The 27,074-nt window shown below is 32.8% G+C and overlaps 1 protein-coding gene across 1 annotated transcript in view; it reads right to left on the bottom strand.

The window, feature by feature from the left end:
- LOC145248918 (uncharacterized) overlaps positions 1-27,074 on the bottom strand; it is a 424,846-nt gene that overhangs the window by 70,212 nt on the left and 327,560 nt on the right. The window contains exons 34-39 of the mRNA XM_080110703.1: positions 25,541-25,674; positions 21,599-21,811; positions 11,446-11,685; positions 9,431-9,564; positions 6,066-6,247; positions 2,195-2,325 (exon numbers count right to left, since the gene is read on the bottom strand). Of these exons, the coding sequence (XP_079966829.1) occupies positions 2,195-2,325; positions 6,066-6,247; positions 9,431-9,564; positions 11,446-11,685; positions 21,599-21,811; positions 25,541-25,674 (1,034 nt within the window). The remainder of the gene's footprint in view (positions 1-2,194; positions 2,326-6,065; positions 6,248-9,430; positions 9,565-11,445; positions 11,686-21,598; positions 21,812-25,540; positions 25,675-27,074) is intronic.

Genomic DNA, 27,074 nt, shown 5'->3' with positions numbered 1-27,074 from the left:
ATATATATAAAAGTGAAAGTGTTCCTCTGTCTGTGTGTCTGTGTGTCAGTCTGTGTACATTTCCCTACGCAATAACTTTGTCAATTTTCTAGTCTACAAACCCGAGATTTGATATACAGGGTACTGAGATTTAGGAAGATCTTTGTAATTCGTTTTCGGCAAAACATTTGGCTGTTAAGGGGTCAAAGTTCAACGATTAGACCTTGGAAAACACTATCAAACTCCTCATCCAATTTTGGGTATAAACGATTGAAATTTTAGATATAGGTTCCATGGACATTGATCTAAATTAATAACTTGATTTGAACCCCAAACAATAAATGTTAAGGGGTCATAATAGGGGTCAAAGTTTTAAAAAATTGTAGAAACGTGCCCAGTTGAGGATGAAGAAATTAATGTTTTTAGCCAATTTTTCAGTATTTGTCGGCTGAAGGGTTGATCTTCAAAATGATACTGATCTTGTGAAAATCCGTCGCCTCTGTCGAAAGTTTTAGGCAGACATACAAACATACATATATAGATTTATATATTTGTAGCTCAAATTTTCGATCCAAACCGATTAAAAAGCTTGCCCTATCTCTGAATACCCTTTATGTAAAATTTCAAACTTAAAAGTTCGAACTTTAAAACGATACTGATGTTGGAAAAATCCGTCGCCTCTATCGAAAGTTTAAGACATACATACATACATACATACATACATACATTTATATATTGGTAACTAAAAATTTTCGACCCAAATTGATGAAAATGCTTGCCCTGTCTCTGAATAACCTTTATGTAAAATTTCAAATATTTAGACCAGAAATTTAGAAGAGACCCCAGAGGTCAATTAAAAAAAAATTCGACTGATGAAAAAGCTTGCCCTATCTCTGAATACCATTTATGTAAAATTTCAAATTTCGAATGCCAACAATTGAGTATTCAGATCCATACGATATGAAGATGATGGCACTTAGTACGTCCTGACTCATTAATACATAATATTTTTGTAAATAAATATTGATTCTTTATACCTACAGACATTGTGCATCATCCTTTCGCAATCATTGGTGTAATGGTTGATAATTGCTGTCACGGCCAGTTACAAAGTCAACTTGAACTTCATAGTCTGGTATTATACCCCAAAGACACTTATAAGGCAAAGAGAAATAATAGTAATTCTATATATAATACCGAGGAAAACCGACAAATACAAAAACGATAAGCACTGTTCAAAGGCAAACGTTGGAAACTTGTTTAAATCTAAGGTTTACAGCTTATTATAACTCGCGTATAGAGACCGAATCCTATTTCATAAAGATTGTAAAATTATTTTACGAATAAATATTGATTATTTTTACGAATAGATACCGGTGTTTCGTGCTTACGAATTCATCAGTGTAGAAAACGATAACTCTTGCCAGTCAAAAGATTTGAACTATTTAAAATGCCTTCTTTGATTTGGCAATATATAATTTTCATAACTGTGCGTCTGTATCGTCAAAGTCAACGAAATATTTATATATATATGTATATATATATATATATATGTGTGGGTGTATATATATATATATATATATATATATATATATATATATATATATATATATTAGTTTCCATTGTGTTATTAGTAGGACTGCAATAACAGCACATTCTTTTCATTGTTTGGACTCTTGAGTACATATCCGTTATTATCGTATATGTTTTTATACAGACTGATGTGGTTCTTGGCTGATTGGCTGTATCTTACTGTGTTGGATATATACTTGAGAGTCAAAAGAATGAAAAGAATATACTTTTGGCACAGCGCTAGTAATTACCAGCGTAACCTGAATAAATAGATTAATAACCAGTTAAAACGCAATACTACAAATACGTATTTTGTTTTTCTTTACAAAATAATATCGGTCCTGGATATGACATTAAACTATATCCATTGGTGAGGCCCCAGCTTGCGGGCTTTGGAGAGTGTGGAGCCACCCTTTAATTGCCATTGCTCCCAGGTCCATTCTGACCTGGAGTGATAGTACCTGTTAGTGTCCCAACTGTGGGTTAAATAGAAACCGACTTGAAAACAACAAATATATCCTGTTAAATATCATTCTTCAAAATCTTTGGATTCGGCATTAAATAACCTGAAAAGGGTTGATATGACGTAAAACAAAAACAACGAACCAACAAAATGATGTCTACAAATGAGATAGAAACTTACCTTGTGCGCACTCGCAAGTTGCATGCGTGGCTTCATTCAAACACTTGCTGTCATTGCCAACGCAATGGTCAGCGGAGGCACAAAAGTCGATCTTTGTATTACAAGTTGTATTTCTGAATCCAGGAGGACATCTATCGATTGAGAAAAGAAATTCGCCGGAAAAGTTCAAATCAAAATAATTAAACTTTTAAACGTAAACTAAATTCCAATTAACGTTTTTGTTTGTTTTTCTACTCCAAAATATTTATAAGAATTTATTGCCCTTTTTGTATATACCAATAATCAGGAATACACATATCTATCTATCTATCTATCTATCTATCTATCTATCAGTCTTTCTATCTATCTATAATATGTGTGTATGCAAATATATATATACATATATATTTTTTTTTTACACCGTGGTCACCACTTATCAAGGCCCGGAAGCCAGTCAGGGATAAGGGTTATTGCAAGTACAGTACGTTAGTGTTGAGATATAATGAAGTGTTTACTTAAGGGGGCGGTTCATTATGAATTTGTTAACGTTGGACTTGAAGACATCCAAGTTGTAGTCAGACGGAACAGAGTTCCACAAGCGTGCAGTGTATATATAACCTTCATTGAACATATTGAGAATTTTAAAAAAGTATTTACTTTGTTTCCTTCATATCTCTCTCTCTCTCTCTCTCTCTCTCTCTCTCTCTCTCTCTCTCTCTCTCTATTGTATGCGTGTGTGTTTGCGTTAACTAAAAGATGGGCACTTTTTCCGACAATATGATTATATGCTATAATTTTTCTTCCTGTTATGGCACGGAATTTTACGTAATATCACTATTAAATGGTACATTTAATTTGACTACGAGAACTGATAACGTATCAAGTACACACTCATTTAAGAATCAGATTTGTATAGGATTTGAACGTTTTTCTTACGATTTAACTATAAAATATGCTTACTTCAGTATTATCTTATAAGAAACGTTTGGCGAATCATATTGTCGAAAATAAATCTCATTATATGTATGTGCATATATACTAAATATATATCGTAGTTGCTGACAAACATAATAAAAATAAAAATAAATTTCGATATTGTGAGGGAATCGTGTGATTCATAAATAATCAACTTTGAATTCGATGTAGTACTGACAACTAAGTGGAGAAAAATATGGTTAAATTTATATCGTTTGCTTTAACGTTATCAACTAAAAAGTAAAATTTAAAAAATCTATTTTTGTTCTAAGATGCACGTCAGATCCTGTGCAATGGGTTATTTAAATTAAAAAAATATTATTAATTCCTGATTATATAACGGTACTTCTGTGTAATATCACCGTGTTAGCATTGTATCTTTACATCATCAACGCTCTGATCCCCATCTGGCATCAATTGTGATGGATGGCTCTCGGCTGGGTGAGGCCCCGTGTTTTGGCAAGCTTCTGGGTTTAACCTTTACTCCTGATCTGAAATGGAACACATACATCAAGTCTGTTGCCAAGGTCGCTGGAAAGATGGTGGGATCCTTCTACCGCTCCAGAAGATATCTCACTACTGATGCAATTCTCTATCTATATAAAAGCCAACTACGTCCAAGGATGGAATACTGCTGCCATATCTGGGCAGGAGCTACTAAAATAGCCTATCCTGCCTTGACAGAGTACAAAATAGACTTCGTGGCTTAGTGGGGGATGCCCTTTTCTCCACCCTGCAACCTCTCTCCCACAGAAGAGACGTTGCGAGCCTATCCTTGTTTTATCGTTATTTCCATGGCAGGTGCTCGTCTGAACTCCAATCTCTGGTCCCCCTCGCCAATCTTTCACGAAAAACACCCGTCTAGCTGAATCCACTGTGAAAAATTTCTCCCACTCTATATCTGTGCCTAAATCAAAACGTGGATTCCATAAACAAAGCTTCTTTCTTAGAACTGCACGCCTGTGGAACTCTGTTCCGTCTGCCTGCTTCCCACCGGACTACAACTTGGATGTCTTCAAGTCCAACGTTAACAATTTCCTAATGAACCGCCCCCTTAAGTAAACACTTCATCAAATCTCCACACTAACGTAATGTACTTGCAATAACCCTTATCCCTGAGTGGCTTCCGGGCCTTGATAAGTGGTGATCACTGTGTAAAAAAAAAATAGAATGTGTCAGGAAGTTAACGTAAATCGCCAGAAGGTGTCGAACGAAAATTTCGTGATTATTTTTTTGATCAATCGTTGGGCAATTTTCTCAGGGCAAAAATTTGACTTTTCTCTCATTACGAAAATAATTAGATAAGAAATTAATTGAAAATATTAAAACACTATTGTTACAAAGAAAATGAAATGAAAAATTATTGGACGATTTTTCCAAAATCTTACGCAAATTAATCTTCAAATCAAGAAAAATGTTCACAATGTAAGTTGCATGAATGAATATCTATTTTTTCTGGATAAAATACAACTGATAGCTTACAAAATAATGTATACATACACACACATACATAAATAAAATTTGTTAAATCGAATACACGTCTTTAGTCTATAAATTTTGCATTGGATCCTTTCCATTTTTCGTATTGTGGTCTTTACTTCAGGTGGTAACCATAACATATGTTTTAATAACCATAACATATGTTTTAATAACCATAACTTTGATTTTTCCAAGTACTTTCAAATTCTTTTAGATTCATCTTCAGGGATTAATTAAACTGGTTGAATTTTACTATTTATATTTATGGACGCTCAATTCTCATTGGTTAATAAATTATTAGTATTTATTTATTTTTATAAACACTTCAAAAGATTATTAGTAAATATATATATATATATATTATTCCTTAATTGGAATTCATTTTTGAGATGAGCATTATATATTAATTTATTTTTATTTCGGACTATTATTCTCATCTTTATTAGTTGTTATTTTTTTATCTTTTATTGGTTTTTGTTTATTCACAACGTTTCGGCCAACTATTCCTCTGGCTTTCATCAGGTGGTAACCGCGACGGATAGGAACTTCGAATCTCCTCACTGCATTCTCAGCCATCACTATCATCCATAGTTGTTGTCGTCTCACCACATTTTGTCCAATTAAGCTCTGGCACGCTTTGGGTGGGATTGAAACCGCAATCTTCAGACAATGTTCATCCGGAACTGTAGAGATTCAACGTCTCTATCAACTGCGGCATCTGCCAAAGGCCAAAGGAATAGTTGGCCGAAACGTTGTGAATAAACAAAAAAACCAATAAAAGATAAAAAAACAACAACTAATAAAGGTGAGAATAATAATCCGAAATAAAAATAAATTAATTATTAGTAAAGTTTATTTTGTTAATGTTATTTCCTTTTTAGTTTTTATTAGTATAGATCCGAGTATTTCAAGTTTACGTTTATTGCTACATTGTATAAGAATATTAGTGTGATAAACTAGGAGCTTTCTAAACTTGGACACGGGAATGGAATGCTGGTTTGTCAGGTGTTTAAAGAAAGCACTCTGTCTAGAGCGATGTAATGTTAGTCTCTTGGACAATGTCTGGTAGTCATACCTATGTATATGTTTCTGGCGAAGTGCAGTCTTCCAATGGCATTTAAATTCAGTTACAAAGTTAGGTTAGTCTTTCCAAGTGAACCCAAGCACTAAACTTTGAAATTGTATTTCACTTTTACAAACAATTATCTTGGTTTTGAAATGCAGTTTCCTAAAAAGAGAATCTCATTTTTTATTTAGTTTCATTGACAGATTGAGAACAAAAAGAAAACTTTGTACAATAACATACATTTTTTATTATCTCGACATCAGTTTATTAAGAAATGTAGTAATCATTAAAGTTACTGTTCATTTCATAATGAATGTAACTGGAACTTTTTATATAAAACGCAGGCTCTTTTTGTAAAAAGGATCTACATACCTGCAGTGGAATTGATTAAGAGTGCCAAAACATTCGCCTTGATTTTGGCATGGACTACTGTCACACGCATTTATTAGTTCTGAGCAATTTTCTCCCTTCCAGGCATCCTCGCATTTGCATATCCAATTGCCATTTTGAGATATACATTCCCCATTAATGCAACTTACATCGCACGGCTTCACCTATTAACAAAGCAAAACATATTTTAATATATATATATATATATATATATATATATATATATAGAGAGAGAGAGAGAGAGAGAGAGAGAGAGAGGAGAGAGAGAGAGAGAGCACAGGAGACTCATGTTCGCCAATAATTGAGTGGAAAATATATCTAGTAATATAAACAATCGAAGTAGATTATGTCTGAATAATAATATTTAAATTCTAAATTTACAAGTATGCCGAAACCTATCTAACTGTAGGAGTGAAATAACCAACAACTGTATTTACAGAATACGCTCTATATTATGATAAGTAAAATAAATCATTTTCTTTAAATAATAACTGAACTAAGCCACCCTTTAAAACAGAAATAGAAGGTTTACACCAGGCACGCACATGTAAAAATAACTTCATGCAGTAATTTGACTCTTTCCCAAAAACCTTGCGGCAACCCTATGCAAAGTAGAGCAAAACAAGAGTGAGTAAAAATCATCCGATGCCTGTAATTTGCTAGATGAGACATTTACTCTGGAAGGGTATAAATTGGATTACTTAGCTAGCAAGATCAATTACCACACCCACCCACAAACATATATATATATATATATATATATATATATACATATATATATATATATATATATATAGAGAGAGAGAGAGAGAGAGAGAGAGAGAGAGATAGGTATAGATATGTAGATTTTTAATGCAAACATAAACTAAACAACCAAGCACCCTTTAATAGGAATTTCATACATTTAAGCCTGACGATATCCCACAAATATGAAACAAAATATATATATATATATATATATATATATATATATATATATATAGAGAGAGAGAGAGAGAGAGAGAGAGAGATAATGTAGGGTTATAAAGGTCGATACGGTGCGGAGTTGTGTTTTTAAATAAACAGATATCTATTTATTTATTTAAACGTTCAAATTTTCGGCTTCAAACGGCTTAATCGGGATAGTTTTTAAAAACAATAGAATATATATATTTTATTCTTTTTTCTTTTCTTATGTGCCATAGTGTCGTCTTGCTGCGTGGTTGAATATTGTAAATCCAGTAGTGAGCGTTGTCCAAACGTGAATGTGTAGTATTAATAAGGCCCACTTTTATGAAGCACGGAACAAAGGAATTTAAAATGTACGGTTAGAAAGGACGATACCGTGCGGAGTTGTGATTTTAAATAAACAGATATTTATTTATTTTAAATTTTAAATGTCCGGCTTAAAAAGTCTTCATTAGGATATTTTCCAAAACAATACAATATATATTTTTCTTTTTTTCTTTTCTTATGTGGCATGGTGTCGTCTGGCTTCGTGGTTCTTTTTAACCAATTGTCATAAAATTTTAACCATAAAATAGGATTATAATCTTCTAAAAGCCAGCAAATATTCATGAAGCTTCGTCCAATATGACTAAAGATATGAGTATTTTAATATTCAATTTGGCTACGAATATATATATATATATATATATATATATATATATATATAGAGAGAGAGAGAGAAGGAAAGAGAGAGCATACATGAATTACAATAGAAGAATTCGAACATGAAAAGTAATATGGTTAAGATAAACATGGAAAATAAAGGACTAGTTGTTAAAACTAAAACAGAAAAAGACACGATTTTCTTATAAAAAATATAATAACTTTATAACTTAAAATATTGCAGCATTAAGAATTGATGATATAATATTATAGATTGAATTAAAAAAAAAACTTCTTAATGCGGAAATATTTTAAGTTATGCATTTATTTTATTTTTTACTAGAATATCTTGTCCTTTTATTTTTACAATTAGTCCTTTAATTTTCCATGTTTAAGCTTAACCCTATTACCTTTCATGCTTGCATTTTTCTATTGTAATCCATGATTTTCCAGGCTTCCAATAAATTTACTGTTTTTTGTGTAATTTCAGTCTTATTTTTTGCCCCCATAAACATAACATACACATATGTAATAACAATATACGGCACTCGTCTGCTTTCAATAAAATCCCCCCAATTATCTCCCTTTCATTCTTTCATTCTCGCTGTTTCCCTTGTTACTTATCTTTTTGCGAGAGCGGTGAATTGGTAGCAAAAGTAGTCGCTGAAGCGATGTGGTTGCTATGAAAACCAGTTATGAAAAACGTCGCTCACCTCCTTACGTTTTTTTTTTACGATTTTGAACACCAGTAAATTTATCATAACTCTTGTTTTACTGAGCGAAAATTGAAATTTTTTCACAATATATCTGAGAAGGTGATCTGTAAACTCTAATTGAAAAATGAGTGAGCGGTGAAGCTTTAAAGCAGTTCTACGTGACTAAAACTGCCTCTTTACCATATATTCAAACACGGTAGTGTTTGAATTATAAGACTGTATTATAATATGTATAACATATATATTAACGTTTAATACAAATTTTGCATAGCCTTTTATAAACTTGAGAAAGTTTATTCTCTTGCCTGCATTTTGATATAAGTTCACCTATTCTATTCAGACCTTGCTAATTTTATTCAAAGTACGAAGAAATCCTCCTATTTTTACCTCGGAAAGTTAAAGAGCTCATAATAAGACATTAAAACCAGCGATTTTCGCGCTCCAGAATTTATTATTCTACGTAGTAACCACTATTTCCCATGCACTGTTACCAACAATAAATAATGCGCAAGAGTTCTAAACAAGCTATCTCATTCGAGGGGCCTTCCAAAAGAGCCGCCTTCTATTTTTGTTGTTTTTATTTAACTTAAAAACCCCACGAAGACAAGAGTGGTGTCATTAACACAAGCGACTTTTAAGGCTTCAGAATTTATTTTTCGACAGTCACTACCAGTCGCAAAGCAGTTTGCAAGGACTTCAATGACGCATCTGTTTCCGACGCATCCCATGAAACAGGCTGTTTTCTTAGAGAGCCACACTGTCACTAGATGAGGCAGAGAGATGATACCCTTGCAATATAAATGCATGATTTCAGCCATTATAAAGCAATTTGCAATCTTTTTCTGGTTTATTCAGGCGGAATAAATACAAAGAGACATTACTTTTGGAGCATCCTTTATAATAGTGAAACATTTGCAAATTAGTTGGATATAATAGAACAGTAGCAGCAGTTACATTTTACATAGAATTTAATTTCAATGTTAAAAACGGATAAATCTTGAAATAGAAAGTGAAAACCAATGTTAATAAAGGTGATCTCACCTGACAATATCGTCCTGAAAACCCTTCTGAACAATTGCATGTGTAGCCATATTCTAGGTTGATGCAGTTGTGTGTTCCCTCTTCCTGGCATTCATTATACTTACAATAGTCGATTCTTTCAATGCAGCGGACGCCTAGTCCGAGAAAAAAAGCAAACAAAAGGAAAATATCAATAGAAAAAAAGCTTGTCTAATTGCTTTCGCGTTCATTTAATGGTTAGTGCTGATCCAGTTGTCTGAAGATACCGGCTTCCTGACTTAGAATGCACAAACCACTGATAATATTGTTTCTACGTTCAGGTTCATAGGCAAAAGTCATTCATTTCATTGCAAAGCAAAAAGGAAAAGCAATTTTATAAACAAAAACAAACAGTATGAATAAATATTTGAACCATAAAACATTTACCAAAATGAACATATCGGCATTAAATAATCCGAAAAGTACTAATATGCCGTAAAATAAAATAACGAATTTTAAATCTTTTAATACAATTTTACTTAAAACTAGCAGACTACCCGACGTTGCTCGGTCGTTAAATACGTATAAATATCATATTTTAATTTATGCGGATGTATTATTTAATATGATATAGCCAATTCTCTATTGAGTATTATTCAATATATAGTAGTGATTTCAAAAGTTATTAAAAATATGCACCATCGAATGGAAACTAGAACGTTTAGCGCTCCAGACATATTCCTTATTTATCTATTCAACGTCGTTACCGTCTGAGCTACCGGCAGGTGGATGCGATAGATTAATACTTAAGCGACTTTGAGCAATGGATGTTTAATTTTGAGCACGTGCAAAAGTAATAGCATTGGTAATGCTTTATTCGACTTGCCCTACCAAGGTCAACGGTTTCGTTTTCAATTTTCATACCTTAGCAGCAATTATTGCTGATTAAAAATCAAATCGAAAGTGTGCTACGGGAAGTTTGGTAGATACTTTTCGGACACACATCGAAAATATTACTTTATATATATAGTTTTTGATGCTCAGGTATATATCAATTGATATCATATGTTTTTTATTATGTAGAGTGATGTAGTTTCCCGTTGATTAATTGATGCCGTGTCGGATATATACTTGAGAGTCAAAACAATGAAACGAATATGCTTTGTCATAGACCCAACTATAACTTTACTATTTGTGTACTTCTCTTAACGTCTGTCATTCTGTGTTGAATTAACCTCTCACTGATATTTAAAATTGTATTTGTGACAATTCAAAGAGATAATGCTATCTAATTTACATAAGTATCTGTACACGCCCGAATATATGTTATTTAGAGGCCATTTTTTTTTTACTTCTGTATCAACAAAAAGAGTATATGAAAGTTAAGATTTCGTTTATTATCTGAAAGAATAATATTTTAATTTCACATGAATCTTCGATTGATATCATAGTAAAATAGATAAGGATTGTGGTTGTGTCTAGCATTATTAAAAACTTTAACATTGAATATGATGGAAATAATGGTACTGATACGGCTTTAGGACCGGACAAAAAAGATGTTTTTTTTATACGGCTTTTAGTGACTGTTTACGTAAGCTTCCAGTAGGGCGATGCCGAAGCGCTTATCCTATCACAACGCGAGCAAAGTCATACAACAAATGCACTTGTAAGTTAATTAAATCGTAAATTGCGGTTATCAACAAAAAATATATGAAAGTTCTACAATTATCTATTCATAAAAATTAACTTTACATAAAGATAAACGTACAGTGAGCGTTTTTTGTTGTTGTTTTTTTTTTCGCTTTAAGCTGTGTGTGTGTGTGTTTGTGTGTGTGTGTGTTGATTTTTTAATATTTTTTCCTGTGGAGACAGCGCCATGTTTTGACTTGACATTTTTCTGTTGTTTCCGAAAATTTCTCGCCAGCAAAAGCCGTTTTCTCTGGTTCAGACGCTGTACCAACAGTGAAATAATAATTAAAAAATAAATCTGGTCATCTTATTATTAATTCCCGGGCAACGCCCACACGTATACAATAATGAAATATTAAAATCTTTACCCCCAATCAGTGGCGTCTTGCAAACGCATTTATGTGTTTGCCCGACTTTCCGAAGTTCTTCTCCACTTTTGCACGAACTGCTGTTGGTGGATTCGTTACTTTTCTGACAGGTGGAACCATCAAAACCTGGCTGACACGTGCATGTAAAAGGTTCCGGAACAGGTTGACATTTTCCGTTGTTTTTACAAGGACGGTCCTTACAGTTGTTAACCGCCATGCATTCATCCGGATATTGTGGATCTACAGAGATTTAAAAAAGTCAATAAAAAGATAAAGGATATATATATATATATATATATATATATATATATATATATATATGTATATATATATGTATATATATATACACAGGCGGCAAAAAGAAAGTCGGCACTTGTAATTTAAAAAAAACTGCAAATTTAAGCTGAATTTAATGTAACTGTTTGAACAAACTATACGTCATTTGATTGGCCTTTTATTCTTCTATAATTTTATTAGCTCATATTTGAGTTTTAATTCAAATATTCTAGTGTTCACGTCAATTTGAACAAAAAAATAACTTTGAATTGAGGAGGCAAAAAAAAGTCCACACAATCGACAATTGTTATTTAAATGTAACTTTAGGACATTAACGCAACACAAATACAAGAACACAAGCATGCCCCTTCTACAATTTGACCGCCTTCAATCTTTATGGAACTCCTTGAATTAGACTGCAGCAATACTCTGGGGAAAGAGCATCCCACTTTTATTTAATTTTTGTTCAAAGTTCTTCCAATTTTGAAATCTTGTCAATCCGTAGCTGTTGCTTGATGTAATGCCATACGTTTTCGAAAGGACTGAGGTATGGAGATTGTGCAGGTCAATCCAAATACGGAATATCATGCTTTTCCAGAACCTGTTGACATTGCCAGGTGTGTGAATGGGAGAATTATCCTGCATGAAAATGGGATTATCATCCAAATTCCGACCAAAGTTGGATAGAAAATGCTGTCAACATATTAATGTACTTGGTTGAATTAATTCGACCTTGCAAACGAACTATAAGCCCTGCATTATTGGTACTAATATTTGCATGCACCAAAACTGAACCTCCAATACCTTGCAGCGTTGAAACTGATCACCTAGGATGAAACTCTTCGTCTTTCCTCCGACGGACGGGCTGCATGCCATCACTGCCTAGCCTATTGAACTTGCTTTCGTCGCTAAAAATCGCTTTTGACTAATATGAAGAGTCATGATCTTCATTGCATCTGACGAAGTCAAGACAACGTTTTCTATTCTTTATAGAAATTATTCGTTTGCGTCTTGCAACATATCCTCGTAAATTAAATTCTTTTAATTGTTCTTGACAGTAGAAAGATAGCACTTTTAAACAAGATTGGACTATTGTTGGATTTGGGGAGCTGTTTCTTAGGTTGGAGATCTTGATAACATTGTCTTCTCTGTGAGAAGTAACTCTAGAACTCTAGTACGACTAGATTTAGAGGCATCACGAACACTGCCGGTGTTTTGATCCTTTTGCACACTCTTTCGTTCCCTTTTCTCATCACATTTCAATAGGCGGCCGATTTCTCGATTGGATAAACCAGAAAAATGGAGATTAATGAGCCCCTGATGATAACTAAGAGAAAATCGTGGCATATGGACTACATGTTACGTTGTATAACCTGGAACAACAACAATTACGATTGGAGATGCTTTGTTGCCTGTTGTTGGATATTTTAAACTGATTTAGGGGAGATAATTTAAGTTGGTTTTAAGCGAATTTGTTGCTGCAGACTTTCGTTTTGCCTGCTCAAGTTATTTTTTAAATTGACATCACTACAAGAATATTTCGATTAAAAGTAAAAAATAAACAGGTAAAATTATAGGGAAATAAAAGGCGAATCAAATGAGGTATAGGTTTTTAAATAGTTACATTAATTTTAGCCTAAATTTGCAGTTTTTAACAAAATTACAAGTGCGGACTTTCTTTTTGCCGGCACTGTATATATCTGATGCACACCACACACACACACATATATATATATATGTATGTATATATACATATACAGGGTGCGTCTGGTATTTGAGAACATATATTTCCTTTTGAAAAATAATCAAAAAGACAAAAAAACATCGGTATTACAAAAAGTTACTTTATTGTACATAAACTAATATATTATTTTTTTAACTTTATTTTAAAAAAATCTTCTATTCGAGACCTAAACCGTTGGCAGGAACGCTTAAGATGGTCCTCGTCGATATCCTGACTATGGATGCTTTCAGAGAATCTTTAGTGTTATGAGGATGTTTATTAACATCTCTCTCAACAACACCCCACACATAATAATCAAACGGATTTAGGTCTGGAGAGCTTGGAGGCCACAAATTGGGAGTAATGTGCCCATGGGCATTCTCTGCTAACCGTTCTTGTGTCTTCCGAGCCTTATGTGTCGGTGCAGAGTCTTGTTAAAAGATGTAGGGCCTTCCATTTCTTACTCTATCAATACAAGGCTTCATAACAGTACTCAGGATTTCAATGTAAGCAGCAGAATTGATTTTTAGTCCTTGTGGAAAGAAATGTGGCGGCATCACATGTCTCTCATTGCTAACCACCCCCAAACCCATAACAGTTGCTGGAAATTGTGTGTGCATGACTCTTTGAAATTCAGAAGGGTCAGCACATAGCCATGTGTCATTTCTTTGGTTTACCTTTTGGTCTTGGTCAAAAATTTTTTCGTCTGAAAAAAGCCCAAAGAATGTGTTGCTCAGCAGAATGTTTCTGTTTGCTTTAAAGCCTCTTGGAATTTACCAACCGATTTTCTTTGGTAGTCTCCATTAACTGGCCTCTCTTCATCACATACGATTTGTATTGAAGATTTTCATGACAAGTCCTACGAATTGTGGCTCCTGAGATATTAAGATCTTTTGCAATTGACCTCATTGACTTTTGAGTGCTCTCATCAATGAGGTTCTGAACTCTTTGAACAAATTCAGGTGTTCTTATGCTGTCAGATCGTTGTTGATGCTTGTTGCGTTTAGCAACTGGAGAAAATGAGGCATATTGTCCACTAATTTTTTCCGAACTTTAAAGACAAACGATCAGGCAACTTTTAGAAATTGTGCAATTTGCAAATCACTGTGCTCTGCCATTATTGCAACTATTACAGCCTGTCTTTTCATTTCCGGAGTTATATTAATATCTGATAGAATTAATTTTCTGAGAGAAACAAAGTAAAAGATTTAATAATAGATAAAACAGATGAAATAAGTGATGTTCTCAAATACTAGACGCACCCTGTATATACACACATATATATACATGTATGTATATATATACATACATATACATATACATGTGTACATATATATACGTATATATATATAGTGTGCACCATATATATGGACATGTATAAACACACACACACACACACACACACACACATATATATATATATACAACAATTGCAATTCGGAAAGATAAGTATCGACTAATTTTGTCGACAGTTTTTTATAAAAATTTACGATAAAATATATTAATGATAAATATCTTTAAATTTGTTGTATGGGATGACATTTATTATATAAAAATAATTTTCTTTCCTACGGGCGTTGGCGGTTGTAAAATAATCTTAAACATTATATCTTAATTTACAAAGATTAATTTTTATTCTTACAGAGTCAATTTTCTATAAATTATTTTATATTATATTGTACCTAACAATCAATCATGATTTATAATACGACTACTACTACTATTACTACTACTACTACTACTACTACTACTACTAATAATAATAATAATAATAATAATAATAATAATAATATGATTGTCATCAGCTAGAATGTAACCCGACACCATAATTTACAATGGGTATCGTTACAAAATCATCGCGATTATTAAAAACATAAGAAAATGTATATATATATATATATATATATATATATATATATATATATATATATATGTGTGTGTGTATATATATTTGAGCAAACAGTAAATAAAATATGTTAAAAAACACTTTGAAATGAGTTAAAAACATATTTAATCTGAAAAGGAAACACTAGATAAATGGATAGTCCTTAATCCGCGGAGTTTCGTAGAAATACTCTCCTTCTCATCAGAGAGTATAAATTAGCAAAATGCGGGATCGGATTTTGCATGCAGAAGTATTTGATGAAACAAGTAAGTCAAGGATCTTACTTGAAAACAAAATAAGTTAAGCAGAGGGAATATGGTAAAGAAAAAGGTGATTACACATGAATGGATAGTCTGGTTTAAGATAAAAATTCCAGTGACGGTAAAATCCAAATGTAAAACTTCAAGAAAATTAAAAGAATTTCCATTTGTACAAGTAAAATCCAAGGAAATCCCGTAATTGGAAGAAGATAGTCCGTAATAATCCAAAGGCAGATATCCATGGAATAATTCACAAAATATTAAAAAAAAAAAAAAAAGATATATTTACAAGGAAAAAAATAATATTAATAAAAGAAAAATAAGATGTGCTTTTCACTCTACTTCCGAGACATAACTATATATATATCTTTATATATATATATATATATATATATATATATATATATATATATATGTATATATATATATATATATATATATATATATATATATATATATATATATATATGTATATATACTTCTTATTTGTAGTATTGCGAAGTATACTGGGTTTATATAATTCAGTAATCGTGTATATACCAATAAATTTGAAGCCAAAAAGAGATGACTTAAACTGTAAGCTACAAAGTTATCATATTTCATAAATTAGCATTCATATACTGTTTTAACAAAAAGCAAGACTTCCAAATATTTATTGATAGCAACAAATAGTGTATTTTATTGTTAGTTACAATTGTTTTAAGACCATTTGGACAAATTCAAACACTATGTCGTTTGAAAATTTTTACATGAATAGCCTTTCTTCAGGCTTGTTGAATAGAAAACACTTTAACGATAAAACATTATGGAAAAACATTTCCTTTATAAGGAAAATAAAACAAGCGGAACTATTTTACCTCTGATTAGGAATTTACCAAACTAGAAACATCGAGCAGCCTTGGTTACTTCCCCTTCATCGTTATGAATACTTATTAGGATTTTGGTAACTTATAATTTCAACACAATCTTTAAAATTCCGAACTTACAGAGTTAGCTCCCTTCTACATCTAAAATATCCGATAATCGTAAATCTTAAGAGGAAAGAGCGAAAGAAAATAAAAATTAAACAATAAAAATAAAAAATAGATGGAGATCCTTTATTTTGAATGAAGAATAAGAATAAAGTAAGTATAAAGTAATGTTCTTTATCGAATAACTTTTAAAACTAATTTTTTCTTAAATCACATAAATAAGCTAGCCGATATTTTCGTAAATAAACAAAGCCAATTCCCGTTACGAAACTAACATAGATTCGTAACGATTTAACTTAGTTGATTAGTCCGGATTAAAAAAAAATAAAACAATTAAAGAAATAAGTTAAATTAAATAAACAGATATAGATATCCAATTTAAGAAATCAATGAATAGTATTAATAATAGATATTAAATGGGCATAGGTAATTAGTGGTAACATCGTATGATATTTAGTTTGCAATTCTTTTTTTAATTTTCTTTAAATAGAGATGGTATTTATTTGCTCCCCCACTGAGCAAATTAGGCACAAGGCCGTTTTTAATGTGAGGTAAAAACCAGCTCCCCTAACAGGGGTCACTCTGGTTACCAAAAATAATAATTGTCCCAGTATAGAGGGTTTCCCCTCCATTGACTGGTACAAATTATCTTAAGTGTAGCATCTGTCGGAACAGATACTACACTTTGATCTTGGCCAAAAAATGGCCAAGAAAAGCTTAAATAGAGATACGAACATAGATAGATATATATATCTTTAAAATATTCCTTGCAAGAATGCAATAGACGTAAAATAGTTTCGCTTGTTTTCTTTTCCTTAGAAAGGAAATGTTTTTTCCTTAATGTTTTATTGTTAAGGGTTTTTTTAATTCAAAAAGTCTGAAGAAAGGCTGATATTGAGAAAATTTTCCAACGAGATAATGTTTGAATTTGTTCAAATGGTTTTAAAACAATTGCAACTAACAAAGAAATACACATTTTGTTGCTATCAACCAATTCTTTGAAGTCTTTGTGTTTGTTAAAACAGTGTACACACACACACACATATATATATATACATATATATATATATATATATATATATATATATATATATATATATAATATAAAGCTGAATGTCTGTGTGTATGTGTGTGTGTCTGGTCACGAATAGGATCCTATATGGTTTTAAAAATGATTACATATAATGATAGATGTATCGAGACACAGGAATAGGTATGTTTGATCTGGCAGAACAGTGGTTCATTAAAATTGTGGGGTCTGTGTACGCGCCTGATCCACAAAGTATAGAAATAAAAAATTTAAAAATTAAAAAAAAAGTTTACAAGTGTTTTTGATATAGATGTACATAACAATACTGTGATAAGTATATTTTAACTTTAATAGGGATGGTATAAAAAATTGTGGGGTCTGCGTTCGCGCCTGGCCTCCATAGAATGGAAATAGGCACACACTTTAATAAAGACTTTTCATATATATCTGTGTAAGTATATTTTGACAATAATGTTTCTGAAGAAATACGGTATAATAAAATTATGGGGTGTTCGTTCTCACCTGACCTCCATAGAATGGAAATATGTCACAAAGTTTAACAAGGTTTTTAATATAGATCCACAGAATGTTGTGATAAGTGTTTCAGTGTGAACAGGTATGGTATAATAAATTATGGGGTTATCTATTTTATTTTTACTTTCATCATATTTTGCTTTTGTTTTGATACCCCCAAATTCAACCCAAATTTACAACCCTTTCTTTTCATAACCTATCATACTTTAATAAATCAGAGTCCACCTTCTGTTGGCTGTTTTTGAACTCAATCAACGACGGGTACTTTTGCGCGTATATATATATATATATATATATATATATATGTATATATATATATATATATATATATATATATATATATAATGGTCCCTATCTTAGGTCTTAGGTTGAACATTGGGAATTGATATACAAATTACCGTGTGTGTCTTTGTGTGCATAACTCTCATACAGCACATACTAATGGCCGATCATAACCAAACCTGACATACTGATGGTCGCGCACCTAGAGATCGTGCACACAATTTTTCAAGGTTAAAGTCAAAAGGGCGAGGTCATAACCTATGGGTAGATACTTGCTTACAGCCCACACTACTGGACTGATAATTACCAAACGAGGTCATAGCTTATGTATATATGCTTCCGTCCAGCTCACGCAACTGGACTTATGATGGTGACATGGTGATAGACAACTGGACGAATGATGCTGACATGATGATGGTCACCAATCTATTTTTCCAGGTCAAGGTCTAAGGTTTAGGCCATATATGGTGCGGTTTTTCATAAACATATCCACCTAGGGATGGTGTACACAAAGTTGTAATCGTCATCATCCCGATGACCGCCATTATGAGGTCTTCCAACTTCTTTATGAATTTGAATCAGACCTCTCCCCTCCACCTCTATCCCCTCAACCAATCTTCCTGAAATTTCGTATAATAATGATACTTAATATTGTTTATATTTTCTATGTAATAATATAAGTCTAAACTTTGATATAACCTATTTGCTTTAAAGTTCATGGTTGGATATAAGTCACTTCATGATGTAGTTAACAAATGTTAAACACCTTAAGCAATAATTGCTCTTATAGCATCCACTTATCGTAAGGATAACTGGGACGCGGTTACTCGAGCCTACAGCAGATATCCGCGCGAAGCGTGGGTATCTTTACTATATTTTTGATAAAAATGTGTTTGTGATACTAAACAAATATTAATAATTGTGATTGTTTCAATTTTTATGTGTAGTAATATACGTGTCAATACTTTTGCTTTAAAGTTCATAGTTAGATATCAGCCACTTCAGAAGGTATTTAATTTTTTAAAACATCTTAAGCAATAGTTGCTCGTACGACATCTACTTATTGCCAGGGTGTCGGCGAAGCGGGTACACAAGCGTACAACAAAATCCCGCGTGACAGGCAGGTTCTTTGCTAGTTTTTGTTAGTACTTGTATATATATATATATATATATATATATATATATATAATTTATTTATACAAACATTAATACAGTAATACACTACGGCAATTCTTGGTCTGAAGACGTAATCCCCCAACGCGGGTAATTACAGAAACATGTATGCACATATGTAGCCACTAATGTTTGTATAAGTAAATTAAATATACCTGCTCTGTTCACTCATTGAGCCCTCTTTGATAGACACATGTTGTTTCATTGGATGTACTTCTAGGAAACTAAACTCTACTGGCTATATATATATATATATATATATATATATATATATATATATATATATATATATATGTGTGTGTGTGTGTGTGTGTGTGTGTGTGTGTGTATTACCATATCTTAAGAGTCAATATTTAAGAAAGGGCGGGCGGACGGCCCACAGAATATTAAAATGATATAGATTTCATTTGATGAAGTCCGTCGAAGCGTATATAAAGAACCATGCAATAATTTGTTTAGACTCTCGCGTGATATCGCCAAACTCTGGTGCTGACATGTGCCTAGTTCAAAATAATTTTTCTGCATCTTTTAATATCAGTTTGGATCTTCTGCGGTTCTTTTGTTCTTTACAAATTTGATAATCCAGCAATTGCCTTAGTGTTTGATGTCATTTTTCTTTCACAGCAGGAAAATGTGACACAAGGTCGTGAAAGTGTGATTTTGAAAGTAATTGCAGCCGAGGAAGAATACTATGGCCTGCAAGAGTTGTTTTGGACAGCCTTGTTAGCATTCCTTAGATGATTAGCAATAAATTAACACCTAAATATGAAAAGGCAAATCTTAGGAAGGTGGATCTCATAGAACAGCACACGAACATGCTCCAGCCAGCAGAGAACAAGCAACTTGTCCAATGGCTTAGACTTTGGTGAGTTTAGATCTTCAGAAAACTAGTAACAGGAAGATTCCAATGTTTTACCGATTCCAATACAATTACCGATTCTTATTCCAATTCTTTCTATATCTCTAGATATTTTATTATACTGTTGCTATTTTTTCTCCGATTAGCGTAAAACCATATCTTAAATGTACATATATTTTCTCAAACGTGAAAATGCACTTGTGGGGGATGATCTACCGATTTCGTTTTTACTGGTATTTTAAATTCGATAAATATTTATTATTTTCTCATTACTACCAGCAGTAGAAGATTTCGCTGTAAACAAAATCAAATAAAAAAAAAAACAATTAAAAGAATTGTTCTGGAAGTGGAAAAGAGGCACAAATTTTCCAGATTCCGATACCCCAAAATGTTTCGATTTTTTCGATTCCCGATTCCGATTAATCGTCCCCACACTAGGGAAAACCGTAGTTGGATCATTCATGTCTCAGCCTCGTCAGACCGTCTACCAATTAGATTTTTCGCGTTACACTCCAAGGATAGCAAGTTTTGCGTCCAGTATTCAATATTTTTTACCCTGTCAGGTTATATTTATAAAAGCTTTCAAATGTGGCATCATTCAGCAACCGACAGTATTTTATGGCAATAGCTCCAGACAAGTCATGATGTTACTTGATTTAAGAAACTAAGAGAAAATACTAGTTCAGGTAAAAAAACAAAGAAGAAAAACGTAATTCTAAATACGACATGGGTAGTTTGCGATCCCAGAAAACATCTATTTTTCGCGCTTTGTCATAAATAATGCTTACGGAATGTAAGGACTAAAAATCTAAATAGTATAAAGAAAACGAGAATACGAGATTTCCGAAATTTAACCCAATGCCCACTTTCTACTTTCATAAATTCTATTATATGCATTATTCAAGTTTCTACCTCTTTAAAACAATTTGCATAAAAACAGCTGCTTATAAATTGCATGTAAAATTGCAATAGAAAAAGAGAGAAAGGGCGTGAGAGAGAAGGAAAGTGATATTTAGTCAGACATATATAGAGGGTGGAGAGAGATAAAAAAAAAAAAAAACTAGGAAGATTTGCTATCTGTAAAAAAACAAACCTCAGCGGTTTTGCAAGACAATTATGCCCATTTAAATTAGATTCCAAAGGAGTGAATTCGTACTTACTCACGACAAAGTCTTTTACGCAGACACAATAATGTGTGTTGTTGAAATAGTTGTTTATACAGATCATGTTTGTCCCGCAAGTGACGTTTTGGCAAGGCTTATCTGGTACGTGGCAGAGTTTGCCGTGGAAACCTTGTGCACATCGACAGGTGAAATGACTCACGCCGTCTATACACGTGCCTCCGTTCAAACATGGTTCAGAAGAACATTCATCTAAAAATAAGAAATAGCATTAAACATAACAGATATGAAAATGGAATGGAAATGAAAGAAAATAATATGATAAAAAAATGGCTATTATTACAAAGATAATTAAACTTCGCATTTTGTATATACAGATGCATAAATATATTCGTATATATATATATATATATATATATATATATATATATATATATATATGTATAATTATAAACATCAAATGACCTAGTAACGAGTGATGTAACACACTTGCCGGTTTACGACATCCGGTTGCGCATGCGCGCATAAACATTAATCCATAAGAACATAAACAAATAAACACAAATCGCTTCTTTTGCAGATTTTGACCTGCGCACTGAAATGTTAAAGTTATTATTTCGAACTAATTATTTAACATGGGAAGAGTGGGAGTGTTTTGCAACTATTCTTTATTACAACTATAGTGTCGCTATTTTCTTACAACTAAACAACTTTAACCCGTTGACAAACATAAGAGCAATTGTAGTAAAGACAGGACTTCTACTACTAATAATAATAATACTAATACTAATAATACTACTACTCTCTATCCGTCCCTTTTCCTTCCCTTCCTTCTTTTTTATTTTTTGTTTACATTTCTTGATACAAAATAGTTGTGTGAGAACGGTGAATTTGTTGACACATTTACTAATCTGTTTCAATATTAGTTTTATTTTATTTTATTTATTTAGGGTTTTTTTTCTTCGTGTTTTATTAATTATTATTTTTTTTTTTTAGATTTTAAGTTTCTATAACTTGGTGGAAGGATTCAAATATGGGTTTTTTATTCTTATATTTCTCATCGGTAGGTTCATGTGCGTTTTTGCTGCTAAATAACTTTCGACGGCGTCCGATTCGTAGGAAAATCTTGTTTAATTTTCGATTTTTGAGCGATTATTCGGAAAAATAGGTATTCTTACACGAATAGGAAGGGTTTTTTTTTTTCATGTTTGAGTGATCCGTTCGTGATTTTTCATTTTAATATACTTTCATAGAAATGTTTCTGTTTTGTCAAAAAAAACCTATAGATATATAATTTTTAAAACATAATTATCCACTGACACGTGTTTCGTTGTCTACGACTCATCAGAGTGGCTGAATTTAGCGAGATTCGGAATCGGGACCCTGCGGTAATGAGCCGTGTCCCGAGTTTGAATCTCGCTAGATTCAGCCAATTTGATGGGTCGTAGACGACGAAACACGTGTCAATGGATAATTATATTTTAAAATAATATATACACCGCTCCTCATGTGAGGGTACGAAATTTGTTAAAAACAAACACACACACACACACACACATATATATATATATATATATATATATATATATATATATATATAAAGCTCCTTCAGTGTTTGACTGAATATGGATACCTACGTAGGGGTGCATTGTAGGTTCGATCCAAGGCTGGGAAAGCATTATGTCTAGCCGCATTGAAGATTTGTGATACAACGAAACAGTACTGTATAAGGATGAATATATATTTTATATTAAGATGTCTTTAATTATTCATAAGATATTTCTCATATATAGTAAATACTTAAAGTTTCCGCATGAATCTATACTTTCGCATATTAAACTTTAAGTATTTACTTCAAAAGTGCTCAATTCGTAGGTAGAGCTAGTTAGTAAGTTATAAAATGTATATGGCGATTAGGCTAGAGTGGATGAAACGCGGAATATTCAGTGTAGCTTAATCGCCATGAATATTTTATAACTTACTATATATATATATATATATATATATATATATATATATATATATATATATATATATATGAGAAATATCTTACGAATAATTAAAGACATTTTAATATTACACATTGAAAAATCAATCAACTATTTAGCCAGTCAATCGATTAATTCGCGAAATATTAATCCGCGAAGACAAATGAAGAATCTGGGACTCAAGTCTGAATTGCAGAATTAATACAAACTTTATTAAAATTTTAAAATCAAATAATTAACGAAGTTTTATTTTAATGATATAAGCTACGAAGAAAAGGGATTAGTGTAAACTCGAAAAAGTCTATAAGTTTGAAAAAATGAATATAGATTACTATATCATAGCAAATGTTTAATAATCTATGTGCTAATACCGTAGTGCCTTTTAATTTATAATCTGGAAACTGTGACACACGTAGGTACGTACGTACGTACGCATGCACATGGGTCACGGTTTCCAGATTATAAATTATTCGATCGAGAGATCCTATTTGGGGGGGGATTACCACTTATCAAGGCTCAAGGCCACTCGAATTTAAGGGTTAATGAATGTAAGGTGTTAGTTTAGTAACCGTTAATGGTGAAAATTGGGTAGATTTTGATTATTTATGGGGGACAGCTCAATAAGAACTTGTTTACATTGTATTTAGGATTACTATGTGCATGCAACCGGGAAGAAACCCAGCGGAACAGTGCTCCACAGACGGCTAATTCTGGAAAAGAAGCTTTGTTCATTGAATCTGTGTTTAGATTTAGGCACAGGTAGAGAGTGGGAGGTAATCGTATATAGTGTTTGTAGCTAGTCGACTGTTTATTGTGAAAGTTTGGCGAACATTGAATTATTAGTATATACATACGCTAATTTAATGTTTGTGGTATGTTATGACAATGGATAGGACAACAGCATATTCTTTTCATTGTTTTGACTCTCAAGTGTGCATCTGTTGATGTCTTATATGCTTGTATACAGAGGGATGTGGTTCTCGGTTGATTAACTGTGTCTGTGTCGGATATATACTCGAGAGTCAAAACAGTGAAACAATATGTTGTTGGCATAGCCCTAGTTATGATTTTCTATTCCTCTTTTTAATAAATAGGATCTCCCGATCACTGAAGATGTACTGTAAATAAATAAATAAAGAAAGAAAGAAAGAAAGAATGATGTCGTTTTAGGGGCGTACATTTTGAAGAAAACGAATTTTTTTTTTTTGTATTTTTATTTTAATTTTATGTTTATTTTCTTAGTGAAACCTTATTATCTTTTATCAATGGCTTCCTTGACACGATTTCTCATCGAAAATTTTTTCTGAAAATTGTAATGTACAAATGACCGTGAAATATTTAATAATTTATTAGTACCTAAAACCTACGTACGTGGGTTATACTTTATAAAAAAATGAAATAACAGGCTCGGAGTAAGGTAAATTTATTTTAATTATGATGGAAAATATATTTAATAAGGAATAATTATTATTGAAACAAAATCCACAATTATTTCTATCGCCGCTCTGGAATTTCCGCGGGTGCTCCTAGTAAAATAGAATTCTATTTAAACACTCTCAAATAGCTCGAGTCAAGGCATGCATCCACTTGATGTAATGCGCTAAAAGCGTATTATTGCAAGATAAAAAAAAAATTCCAACGCTAAATTATAGATGGGAATATTCCGACCAGGAATAGAGTAATTCTTTCAGCTATCTCAGGGATATCGCTTAGGTACAGTAATTGTCTTCAAAACAAATAGATCAATTAAAACTATAATTATTAACTATTATTATTAACTATTATTATTAACTACATATAAGTAAGCCTCAAAAATGTTAAATTTGCAAGTGTTCGTCATTTTGGAGCAGGTTGAGTTGTAGTTTTCACCAGCGATATTAGCAGAAATTGTCCTAAGTCTTCATTAAAAAAAAATATAAATGTGCATTCTCCCTGCTCTGCCCCTAACAAATTGTCAACCGTACTTTATATCAAAGTGTAGTTTTATACTTACTGATATTTTCCTCACAGAATTTCCCCGTGAATCCAGGCGAGCAGGCACAATGGGAGCGTATTTTCCCCGTAGGAACACATGTTGCGTTATTCTTGCATTTATCAGCGAGACAAAGATTGGTTTCTATTTCGCATCTGAAAAATATTTGTTTATATATATTTCGATACCTTTTGTTGATCAAGGACTGCTTGAAATATGAAAAATAACATATTAAATACAAAATGTAACATCGTTTTCGTGCTTCAGAAAAACCCTCATAACATTTTAATCAGTATATATATATTTTTATTTTTTTTATTACATTTTCACCCAACAAGGCACATTGCAAATTTGGTGTAGGGGGTTACTATCAGGGGAAACAACTACTGGGGTACTATGTAGGGATTTGGGCAGCAAGATGTTGGTTCACGTTGCACTTGAACTTTTCCATGTCAGTACAGTTGGGGAAGGAGTGACCTGGATTGGAATTCCAAAGTCTAGCGGTTCTGGGGAAGAAACTACTGGAGTTGAAGGATCTTTTACATTTGGGGATCTCTACAGTGTGGGTCTGGGATTTTGCAGCTAGTCGGGTCTGTCGAGCGTGTTCACGTCGTGGGGGCACGTGCTTGCAGTTCATCAGAACATTCGCCATTAAAATACTTGTAGAACAGGCAGAGGGATGCAACGTTTCGTCGATGGGACAGAGGCTGAAGCTTTGATGCCAGTTTAGGGCCTATCAGATTTGCGACTTTCTTTTAGACCTTGTTAAGGAGCGAGAGACTAGTAGCCGATGCACCAGTCCAAATGTGACAACAATACTCCATACATGGGCGAATGGTTGCCTTATAGAGGTACAGGATACTTTCGGGTGTTAGTAGTTTTCTATCACGGTAGAGAGAATCCACCTTCCTTGCAGCGGCCCTGGCAATGCCCTCGATGTAATTGTTCCAACTCATGTTTTCTGTGAACGTTAGGCCAAGGAGCTTGAAAGACGTACTCTCGGATAAAGAGTCGTTGACCATTACTATAGGTGGTAGATAAGGTTTCTTGTAATTATTGAATGAAACTAGTTTAGTCTTGGCGGCATTGAACGTGACCATCTATTTTTGTCCCCATTTCACTACTGATTGGAGGTCATTCTCTAGTGTTTCTGCCATTTCTTTAGATATATGTTCATTTGTTTTCCTGTCGTGCCTGCTATAGAGTGTGGTGTCATCAGCATATATACCCATCTCAGAGGCAATTTTGTCGGGGAGGTCATTTATGAATATCAGGAACAGTTGAGGCCAAGGATAGACCCCTAGGGCACTCCCGCGTTTATATCATATTGTTTAGATGTACGGCCGTCGAGGACAACCTGGATTTTTCTCTTATCTAAGAAGGCTTTAATTATGTTAAGTATTCTACCAGTGATACCGTATGATCTAATCTTCCTGAGGAGACCCTCATGCCATACCCTGCCAAAGGCCTTAGATATATCTAGAGCTACCGCTCTGCCCTCTCCCGCTTTGTCCAGTGAATGGTATATACGTTCAGAGATTACAGTTAGAATGTC

This window comes from Euprymna scolopes, chromosome 27, assembly GCF_053919585.1.
Source record: "Euprymna scolopes isolate OS-2025 chromosome 27, ASM5391958v1, whole genome shotgun sequence".
Classification (NCBI taxonomy): Eukaryota; Metazoa; Mollusca; class Cephalopoda; order Sepiida; family Sepiolidae; genus Euprymna; species Euprymna scolopes.
This window is presented reverse-complemented; position numbering and strand designations above follow the sequence as displayed.